The sequence below is a fragment of the Lissotriton vulgaris genome, chromosome 12 (assembly GCF_964263255.1).
Source record: "Lissotriton vulgaris chromosome 12, aLisVul1.2, whole genome shotgun sequence".
NCBI classification, from domain to species: Eukaryota; Metazoa; Chordata; class Amphibia; order Caudata; family Salamandridae; genus Lissotriton; species Lissotriton vulgaris.
This window is the reverse complement of record NC_141700.1, coordinates 715021782-715033940: the sequence shown is the minus strand read 5'-3', so window position 1 is coordinate 715033940 and position 12159 is coordinate 715021782. Positions and strand designations below refer to the sequence as shown.

Here is a 12159-nt window from a genome sequence, read left to right as displayed (position 1 = left end):
CACACCACCCTAGGTCAGACAATGGCTATATGCAAATCAGGCTTTACCCTGTGCCTCATGGGAACAGTCCAGCCCGAACTACCAAGCCATGCCTTTGCTAGACCAGAATCAAGCATCCAAGGTCCGGTTTCTGGCTATCAGCCTTCATCAGCCTGGATAGCTTGACTCCAGTGATGTGGAGTGCCTGGGACTCACGTCTGAGCATACCCAGCCCACTCAGGGTGAAAATTACAAAAAACACAGTTGATGGACAGAATGCAGAACAATGTCTTACATTCACCCCTGTGCAAAGATCTGGCCCTAAATCCATCGTTTTTTTGCACTCCACACCACCCTAGGTCAGAGAATGGCTATATGCAAATCAGCCTTGACCCTGTGCCTCATGGGAACAGTCCAGCCCGAACTACCAAGCCATGTCTTTCCTAGACCGCAATCAAGCATCCAAGGACCGGTTTCTGGCTATCAGCCTTCTTCAGCCTGGATAGCTTGACTCCAGTGTAGCAAACGTTTTGTTCTGCTTTGTCTAGTCACATGCAAGAGGCTGCAGATAGAATTGGCTCATTGCGGTTGTTGTTACCTCCTGGGATTCTTCATGTCTAGTACAAAAAAACACCTTTAAAATGCTGCTGCTTTGCACCAGTGTTGCAAACGTTTTGTTATGCTATGCCTGGTCACATGCAAGAGGCTGCAGATAGAATTGGCTCATTGCCGTTGTCGTAGTGTGACCAATCCAGCCCACCCAGTCCTGCAACAAGCATTTTAGCTCCCAGCTGACAGAAACTCTCGATCGGACCGCACTTTAACCCCAAGTAAGTACCGACTTCGAGCGGTGCCTTTATCTTAACAGCCTTTTGCATGATCACGAGTACACATAAACCACAGACTTTATGATTCACGCTACTTTGGTTTGATACCGGTTAAGATCAATGTTTTTACTGTCGCATGATCACGAGCACGCCCAGACCTTATACCTCGTTATTCACGTTACCTCACAACCTTGGTTAGACACTGGCTAAGATTACGACTCATTTCTGTCACGTTTTATTTTGTTTCAGCTTTTTTAGCTCATGTATTCTCTCCAGTTTTCTCTGGGTTACGGTTTACTTTAACACTGATTCGATTTTCCACGGTTATTTGTGATACACAGTGCATGTGTAAGCAACTTGGATCTTTACACAGCATATGGGAGCATATGGGAGACATGTTTCTCTCACAGCTGGGATTCTAAATGTCTAGGACTAGAAAACCACCTTTAAAATGCTGCTGCTTTACACCAGTGTTACAAAAAACACAGTTGATGGACAGAATGCAGAACAATATGTTACATTCACCCCAGTACAAAGATCTGGGCCAAAATCCATCGTTTTATTGCACTTCACACCACCCTAGGTCAGACAATGGCTATATGCAAATCAGCCTTGACCCTGTGCCTCATGGGAATAGTCCAGCCCGAACTACCAAGCCATGTCTTTCCTAGACCGGAATCAAGCATCCAAGGACCGGTTTCTGGCTATCAGCCTTCTTCAGCCTGGAGAGCTTGACTCCAGTGATGTTGAGTGCCTGGGACTCACGTCTGAGCATACCCTGCCCACTCGGGGTGAAAATTACAAAAAACACAGTTGATGGACAGAATGCAGAACAATGTCTTACATTCACCCCAGTACAAAGATCTGGGCCTAAATCCATCGTTTTTTTTGCACTCCACACCACCCTAGGTCAGACAATGGCTATATACAAATCAGCCTTTACCCTGTGCCTCATGGGAACAGTCCAGCCCGAACTACCAAGCCATGCCTTTCCTAGACCAGAATCAAGCATCCAAGGACCGGTTTCTGGCTATCAGCCTGGATAGCTTGACTGCAGTGATGTGGAGTGCCTGGGACTCACGTCTGAGCATACCCAGCCCACTCGGGGTGAAAATTACAAAAAACACAGTTGATGGTCAGAATGCAGAACAATGTCTTACATTCACCCCTGTACAAAGATCTGGCCCTAAATCCATCGTTTTTTTGCACTACACACCACCCTAGGTCAGACAATGGCTATATGCAAATCAGCCTTGACCCTGTGCCTCATGGGAACAGTCCAGCCCGAACTACCAAGCCATGTCTTTCCTAGACCGCAATCAAGCATCCAAGGACCGGTTTCTGGCTATCAGCCTTCTTCAGCCTGGATAGCTTGACTCCAGTGTAGCAAACGTTTTGTTCTGCTTTGTCTAGTCACATACAAGAGGCTGCAGATAGAATTGGCTCATTGCCGTTGTTGTTACCTGCTGGGATTCTTCATGTCTAGTACAAAAAAACACCTTTAAAATGCTGCTGCTTTGCACCAGTGTTGCAAACGTTTTGTTATGCTATGCCTGGTCACATGCAAGAGGCTGCAGATAGAATTTGCTCATTGCCGTTGTCGTAGTGTGATCAATTCATCCCACCCAGTCCTGCAACAAGCATTTTAGCTCCCAGCTGACTGAAACTCTCGATCGGACCGCACTTTAACCCCAAGTTAGTACCGACTTCGAGCGGTAGCTTTATCTTAACAGCCTTTTGCATGATCACGAGTACACATAAACCGCAGACTTGATGATTCACGCTACTTTGGTTTGATACCGGTTAAGATCAATGTTTTTACTGTCGCATGATCACGAGCACGCCCAGACCTTATACCTCGTTATTCACGTTACCTCACAACCTTGGTTAGACACTGGCTAAGATTACGACTCATTTCTGTCACGTTTTATTTTGTTTCAGCTTTTTTAGCTCATGTATTCTCTCCAGTTTTCTCTGGGTTACGGTTTACTTTAACACTGATACGATTTTCCATGGTTATTTGTGATACACAGTGCATGTGTAAGCAACTTGGATCTTTACACAGCATATGGGAGTCATTATGTTCGATGCTGATGACGAGCTCAGCTCGTCATCACCCACGGGTGTTGTGTGCTGATGACGAGCTGAGCTCGTCATGGTGCCACTAAAATGGCATTTTCCAGCACAGGGGGGGGAAACGGCCAGCAGCCATGTGGTTAAAAATATGTTAGTCATTAGAGAAGTCTTCTCGGTATTTAGTTCGCTTTGTATTTCTTGATTTACAGACTCCTCCCCCGACGAAGGGCTGCACTAGCCCGAAATGCATAGGGACTGATGGGATTGAAGAGAAAAAAATGTGGATGTATTATCTGATGCCTAAGAAATGTTACATTTAAAGTGGAATGGTATTGGAGTTACCATGTACTCTTTGAAAACCACAATAACAGAACAATTTGGAAATAAATTCTTGTCTGCTTGAACTTTATTATACCTGCGGGTATCACCTAACGCGGTGCGCTGGGGGACAATTCCCATCGGGAACTTGCTATTTTGGTATTTATCTCAACGCTGTATTGTTCAGACAGCGAAACCCTAGCCTGCACGCAACAACTTCTCATTTAATCAAAGTTGATATATTTAAATTACGGTGCGTGCCTTACCAATTCATGTATAACATTAACATGGGCAGGATACTACACTTGAGTAAATTCTCTAAATTCTTATGAGTAATCCATGTGCTTTATTAGAGAAACATTTCGGTTCCTCATTGCATAACTGTCTGATAAATTTACAGTATTCTGTATCAATGGTAAATACCGTTGTGTGTTGTATCATAATATCCCTTACCCCATTCCTTGCTCTTCCTTCCTTTTTTGTTTTGCACGTGCTTCCAATGACGTGCTTTCCCTCTCCCGAGCATGTGCTGTTAACTGAATTTTGTGGTAGGAAGGTAGCACTAGCTTCCTGTGTTAAGAATTAACTAACCCAGCTCTCTTAATTACTCTGTGTCATTACAACAAACATATTCTACATATGTTAATGTCCATTTTTCATTGTAAAAGACACCTGGTTACAATTACATCACATGATTAAATGCTGAAAGCACTCACTGGAAGGTAATGAGCTCTAATTGGACAAACCACAAACCTAGGTGTTTAGATTCTGAAAGGATGCAAGTGAGTATAGCCTGTCTTATTAATGAAAGCACTACTCAGAAAAAGGAAATATATTTATTTTCTATTCATCTTAATTTTATACGCATTAATGTGTTTTCTGTTGCATAGAGTATTTGTTTCAACACTGGACAGAAGATGCATTCTTTGGGTATCTATTTGTGAATTGTACGCACTCCATGATGATCAAGAGATGCAACAAAATACCTGAAAACTTCCCAGTGACGAACAGCATGGTGGCAGATATCTTAGGAACGGAGACAAACCTTACAACCGAGCTGCAGGTAAGTTCCTTTGATCTTGGTTCCAAAGGGCTGCAAGCAGGTCAATGATTCAGCATTTATAGGGCACCAAAACCCAGTTCAACCGAGGCACAAGGATTGGAACACACACCAGAGTACCCAAACAGCTAAAAGATGACCATATCCGTGTGTATAACTTATTAGTGAAAATAATTATTAGACATGGATTTTATTTTCATAGCTATTTGTAAACCAGGTTAAACCTTGTGTCCATAGCCTGTTTCTGTTTCAACTGCCTGCAGATCAGCAGTGACATGTTTCTCTCACAGCTTAAACATTGTGAATGAACCTCAGATTTGACTCTCCCTCAGGAAAATAGGCCTACCGAGCTTTAGCTTGCTCATTCAGGCTCAAAGGCATCTGTCTTGAGAACGTTTCCTAATCACAGGCCAGATGAGATAAAAGGGAGACCGTATGCTATTGCCTTCTGTCTCAGCAAACTCATTCAACAAAAACAATGCAGTAAAGTCACTTGCCAGGCATTCAAAAATAAACATATAGGACATTAAACGTGTCCCAGGTTGCAGCCACTTTTAAGCAAATAAATACAATGGTGCCCATTGGGATAGCGGGCGGTGACAGCACCGCGGTGGTGGCGGGGCAGAAAAACAGCTTAATCCGCCCGCGAGCAGCGGAACTCACGTCCGCCATATTAGGATACCAAAACATAGGTCATTTCCCGTCCGCCGCGGAGCGCCGCGCACCGCCATCAAAGTGCGCCGGCTACCACGGCAATGTGAGCCAATCAAGACACACCGCCATGCGGAATGACGTCTGCATGCTACACAAATTAGGATGGCCCAAACAAGCAGACGCACCGCAGCGGAGACACCGCCCAACCTGAACAGGCGGAAACTCGACAGCGGAGCAAGATAGCCGAGACCCGGACATGAACGCCATGGATCCAGCCCTCCATATGCATCCGGTGATGTACCTCCTACAACACTAACGTCAGATGGACCACCGCGGACGCCGCCGCAGGTACGAAACTACACAAATACAACACACAACACAAAGGCCAGAACAGGGTACAATCACCACACAGACACCCTGTTGGGGGTCACAACACATCCACAAGGGCACCCAGACATTACCCACCTTACAATAAGGCTTCCCTCAGCATCCGGGACACATATCAACCGCCAACCAGCAGCATCGTCCCGGGCCCGTCACCGTTGCGGTCAACACATGCGCACAATGCAGAAGGCAAGGGCAGGGCACAAAGAGCACACCACCCCCAACCACATACAAACACACCCCATCAAGTCACGGGCCAGGTGCCCATCCTGTTTCCCCCCCTGTACACCAACAAGCAACAAGCACTGCAGCAACCAAACACAATACACACCCTGCACCACACAACACACAACCAGGGAGACAGCCACTGCAGGAGTGACTGACAAGGAACACACAACACCAGTGCCACAAGCACTGAAGGCTCACAGTCCTTGCCAGCACATACACACACAAACAAACACACACCCAGGGTGTAGCCACAAACACAACACACACACAGGGATGCATCAACAGATGTCTGCACAAGAACAACACACAAACACTACAGGAACACATACTGAAGCCCAACAGAAACAGACATAACCTGTCAGCCAAACTAGGGAAAGGAAATGGGAGCACTGAGACAACCGGTGTCCAGAACATCATCACAAAACACACACACCATAACACATATCACACAAGAAGTGCAGCAGGACAAGCCACACTGCCATATCAAACCAAACACAGATGCACACTAAACACTAATCAACAAACACCACAGGACATTAAGGCATGCACATCAGGCAATGCCAAGGCCACATACACACAGCACTGCATGCACAACAAGCAGGGTGTGCTTAACAAGCACAACAGCTTCACACAGACGTGATTGACACAACCTCATCACACACACCACAAACCAGCACAGCACAAATACAACAGCACACCCAGGAAGTGAAGCAATACCACAGCCAACACACACACATCCAACACAACAACTACACATGCACCACTCTGGGATACAAGAGCACATCTCCACCAGAGCACTGGGCAGCGCACACAGCTGAAGTGCACATGACCACTACAGAATGACTAATAACACAGGGACAGCACACATACACCATTGTGGCAATGCCCATAGTGGAACAACAGTCATGGCCCAAGAACTGCACCACAAAGCACAAGCACACAAATGAAGTGAAGCAGAGGCACACACACATGGAAACCAAGGGGACACCTGAAATCAAAGTAAAATACTCTGCATGTCAGTAGCAGGGAAGACCCACAATGGCCAGGCACAAGTGGCACACATAGGGGATGGCTTTACACCACACATACCATGCCATACAGGAGGAGGAAAGCCACCATGTGCCTGCAATGCATGACAAATACAAACACAATGCCAATGTGGAGCAGCAGGGCCACACAGTCTACATAAACACACCAGAGACACATTGAGGATCAAACAAACACAACACTGATGTGAAACTCACACACTTTGCACACTTCTAACTGGACAACACAACAAGGAGGAGTCACACACAACAGCATGGATACACCAACACACAGCACAGTGCACAACAAACAGCTCACACAAGTGCATACAATCTCATACACATGGAAATACAAAACAAACAACAGGCACACAACTCCTGGTTGATACATGTGTGACTCTCGCAATCCAGGGGCACACACACATCCACTACAAACTTACACCTTTCACACTGCACACCTCTGCCACACCTAAGACCACGCATCTCATGTAGGCCATGGTACCAGGACTAAGGGCCAACACAAGGTGACCATACACATACACAGCTGGGCACACATAAAGGAATCCACATACATACATCATTAAATACCCATGCCTGCTTCCAAACCTTTGCACGCATCACACCCTGTGTGGCAAGGTCCCCCAGCCTTCCATGTGAACAGTGTAGCCAACAATAGCAAATCACCAAGAACAAAACTGCATGGCAGGTAAAATAGCCATCACAGATTACACTATCATCAGGTACAGAATGGACAGAATACCCTGTCACCCCTGTTAAAAAATCGGATGCCTCCAAAGAGCTTGGCAATGTTGAAGTGATACATAGAGCATGGGGCACAGCCAATCAAATGCAAACACCAAAAGAACTTTAATCAGCAAGGGCACTGACAAAACACACAACAGGAGTAACTATTTATTCACATATTGCACAGATGTAGCAGTAGAACAATAGTAGTCAACAGCAAGGCACAACATGATAATCATATGCAAGATACTATGCACAGGTTGAATACAAACGGGAAGGCCAGTGTCCATACCACAGGTGAGACAGCAAGTACATGAGAGGCTGCACAGGGGAGAGTACATCACAGCAGAGCAACAGGGCCAGTGTCCATAGCACAGGTGAGAGCCCAACACAGCAGAGCAACAGGGCCAGTGTCCATAGCACAGGTGAGACAGCAAGTACATGAGAGGCTGCACGGGGGAGAGTACAGCACAGCAGAGAAACAGGGCCAGTGTCCATAGCACAGGTGAGAGCCCAACACAGCAGAGCAACTGGGCCAGTGTCCATAGCACAGGTGAGACAGCAAGTACATGAGAGGCTGCACAGGGGAGAGTACAGCACAGCAGAGCAACGGGGCCAGTGTCCATAGCACAGGTGAGAGCCCAAAACAGCAGAGCAACAGGGCCAGTGTCCATAGCACAGGTGAGACAGCAAGTACATGAGAGGCTGCACAGCGGAGAGTACAGCACAGCAGAGCAACAGGGCCAGTATCCATAGCACAGGTGTGACAGCAAGTACATGAGAGGCTGCACAGGGGAGAGCACAGCACAGCAGAGCAACAGGGCCAGTGTCCATAGCACAGGTGAGACATCAAATACATGAGAGGCTGCACGGGGAGAGTACAACACAGCAGAGCAACGGGGCCAGTGTTCATAGCACAGGTGAGACAGCAAGTACATGAGAGGCTGCACAGGGGAGAGTACAGCACAGCAGAGCAACAGGGCCAGTGTCAATAGCACAGGTGAGACAGCAAGTACATGAGAGGCTGCACAGGGGAGAGTACAGCACAGCAGAGCAACAGGGCCAGTGTCCATAGCACAGGTGAGAGCCCAGCAGAGCAACTTCAAGTACATGAGAGGTTGCACAGGGGAGAGTACAGCACAGCAGATCAACAGGGCAGGCTACAGACACAGGTTGTAAAAAATGGTCAGAACTAGCACACCTGAATGAGGCACAGGCATATGAGGGGGTTGTCTACTCACTCCTGGCTGTCAGGCGGACTTGGACCTGGCTGTGTGTCAGGGACAGCAGGCCCACTTGACTGGGGTGACAGAGCCCCAGGTAATGTTGAGCTAACAGTGGCTTTGCAAGCTGGAGGGCTGTGTGGACCAGGTGGCATAGTGGCACATGAAGGTGGAGTCATGCAGACCTCTGACACAGTGTGTGTGGGAGAGGTTGGAGGTGTGCCCTTCCACTTTTTGGGAATATGAAATGGCTTCCCTGTCTTGGGGTTGATGGGAAGTGGTGATGGCACAACAGGCACACACACCAACTGTCCCACATAAGGTGCAGACACTGACACTACCTCTGGTGATGTGCTTGATCCTGCAGAAAGCTTGGGCTGGCTACGCCTCTGGACCACCTTCCCCTCTTTGGCAGGTGTACCCCCTACAGTGCCCACCTTCCCCTTTTTGCCAGGGGTTCGAGGGTTGAGAGGACGCCGACCGCTACTCTGACACCGTAATTTTCTCTAACGGAGAGTTAGGACCATGCTCACCTAAGGGGGCTGGATTCCGAATTTACATGACTTCATGACTGGTATGAGAGGCAAAACTGCGTGCAGGCACCCAAGATTCAGTGTCTCTTGCAGTGGCATTTAAAGTGAATTGCCCTGAAGAAATTGCCTGATAGAAACCAAGGCAATGAAACATGTCGGCTGTAAGTAGAGAGTGAATCGATAGGTAGTATTCACTCTCTCCTTTTTTAGTATATGTGTGTTTACTGTTTGCAACAAAGAAAGGAACGAAAGTAAAGTTTATTGTCCTAGTTGCGCAGTGACTTATATGTTAAATGTTACATGTTGTTAGTTGTGTCACATATAAGTTGTGTCCACTGCACCATCCACTGTCTTTTTATTTTTGGGGTTCGAGACACGCTTTTGTTTTAGCTTGATGGCACCAATGATGAGAACAGGGCCATCCTGGTGAGTACCAACCAGGGGTCCCATTGGTGGTGCGCCCGTGAGGTGCCATCTCGCTTTTCACACATTTTTTGTTTGTGCTGTCCTGTTTGTATAGATCAGAGAGGTTGTTGTTTTAAAGAGGCAGTAGATTGAAACATTTTTGGATTATCTTGAGACTAAAGAGATCCCTTGGGTAACGAATTTCGACCATTGATGTTTACAGTCCAATAAGTGAATATTGCCAAAAGAACTAGGACTGGTGTTGTTGATTAGCTTACAGAGTGGAGGGCGTCCTAGTTCTGTTTGTCTTTCCCTCTAGACTCCTATTTTTGTAGTGGTCTGTACAGTGCCCTCCTTTCCCTTTTTGCCAGGGGTGGTCTGTACAGTGCCCTCCTTTCCCTTTTTGCCAGGGGTGGTGTGTACAGTGCCCTCCTTTCCCTTTTTGCCAGGGGTGGTCTCAACAGTGCACTCCTTTCCCTTTTTCTCAGGGGTGGTCTCAACAGTGCCCTCCTTTGCCTTTTTCTCAGGTGTGGTCTCAACAGTGCCCTCCATTGCCTTTTTCTCAGGGGGTCTCAACAGTGCCCTCCTCCACCTGCCTCAATGGTCTTTGAATTGAGGTTGATGTGGTGGGTGGATGTGTCCCTGTGCTCTTCCTAGGTGTACCCCTGACATGCCACACCTCCTCAGTGGGCACAGACACTGCATGGGTAGGTCTGTGTGATTTTTCAGTGACAGGGGAGTCTTTTTTCTGGTGATGCCTCTGCGACATGTGAGCCTGATGTCTGCCTCATTGCTCTTCTGGCCTTGCTCTTCCCTGACTGGCTCTTGTCTGTGCATTCTGGGGTGGCCCTGCTCTTCACTGGGGATGGTGTCTGTGGGCGGGATTGCTTGGGTTGTGTCTGTTGTGTGCTCCTAGTGCTGTATCCTTTTGGTGACGCCGGCGCAATGTGGTCACTGTCATCTGATGTGGCCACTGAATGGGGGGTGGTCAAAGGCACCTGAGCTGGAATGGGTGCATGTTCCTGTTGAAGGGCAGACGTCACTGTGGATGACAACGCCTGGACTGTACAGTGTAGCCCACCCACGTCAGAGTGTATGCCCTCCATGTATGCAACCACCTGGCCTAATTTTTTGTCATGGTCACTGAAGGCATTGAGCAGGGCGGTCTGGCCTACACAAAGCTTGCGCAGGAGCTCTACAGACTCTGCACTGAGGGCAGCAGGGGGGACAGGTGCAGGGGCAGCGGTGCCAGGTGTGAATGTAACTCATCCCCTCTTAGTGACATGGATACGGGCAGCACCAGAGGAAGTGGATGGGAGGCTGGGCACTTGGCGCTGGGTGATAGACGATGATGCAGACTCCCTATCCCCTGTTCCTGTCAACATGGATGCATCCCCGCTGGCATCAGATGATGTTGTACTCTGTGTTTCAACCACGGATTCCTCCCGCATACTTCGGGCCCCCTCAGATGCGCTGGTGGGCTCTGTGTCACTGGCATCCACTGCAGCTGTCATGCTACTGTCGCCACCCCTGGTCTCTGGCTCATGTTCCTCTGTGGCCTCTTGCGAATCTGCATGAGAGAGAGAGATACAGGGTTGTGTAAGTGTCATTGTCTGCTCACATGAATACAAATCAATGCAGTACAGGAGAGGCCAAAATCTACATGCTAAACACCACACCCTGCAATCCCTGTGCAGCAACACACAACATAGACCACAACAGTGCCTGTAATGCAGAATATATGCCATGATTGAGCCATGTTGATGCCACACAGCACTACACCATGCCCATAGATGGAGTACACCACACACACAACTTGCCCTGCACTCACCTAGGGACTTGATGTGGGTACAACATTTATCACCACTGACAGACATTCAGGGAACAGGAAGGGACAACACAACCCACCTTACATGAAATTACAGTCCTCAATGTAAAGTAGGTTATGGCAAGCACCATGGTGTAACCGGGGGCACATTGTGTTCAGATGTGTGGGCCTCAACTATGATGGTGCATGCAAAGTAGGCAATAATGTCACACTCAAAAAGTGGACACTGCTGTTCACCCCATAATAGATAGCCCACACTATCCCATTGATAAATGACCATGTGGAGCCTAACGCATCTGGCAAAGCAAAAGTACAGCAGGGAGGATCAGCTCATCAAGGCCAGGGTGGGCCAATGCCTCATACAAGCACACGTCACAGCAGCCACTCACATTACACAGCACAGCAACACGCGCACATCACATGGGCCACAGCTGCCACAGGCCCTGTACACATGCATCCACTCCCAGCAGAAGGCACCCTCCCCAGATACTCACCACCCCTGCCTTGCTGGCAAAGCTCCTTCAGACATGAATCCAGGTCTGGATGAGTCACTGCCAGGATGCGGCCCATCAGTGGAGTCATGCTGCATCGTGCCAAAATCACTATGCGTGGTAGCATCTCCAAGGTCATCTCCGCCACTTGCTTAGCCAGCCGGCTGATGTCGTCGCACCTCTTGTGACAGTGGGTGCGTCGTCTGTTCGATACCCCCAGGGCTCCCACCTTTGCTGTAATGGCCCTCCACACGGCCTTACACTGGTGTACCTTGAGCTGCAGGTATGAGAGAAAAGAAGGTTAAATGACCAGTAACACATTGTCAGGTCCCAACATCCAACAGAACAGTAGCAAGACACAGACTCAGGACCAATTATAACCTC

General features: G+C 48.1%; 1 protein-coding gene across 1 annotated transcript in view; it reads left to right on the top strand.

Annotated features, from left to right (window-relative positions):
- LOC147678096 (hydroperoxide isomerase ALOXE3-like) overlaps positions 1-12159 on the top strand; it is a 436539-nt gene that overhangs the window by 160522 nt on the left and 263858 nt on the right. Inside the window, exon 6 of the mRNA XM_086945960.1 lies at positions 4091-4263. Within this exon, the coding sequence (XP_086802086.1) occupies positions 4091-4263 (173 nt within the window). The remainder of the gene's footprint in view (positions 1-4090; positions 4264-12159) is intronic.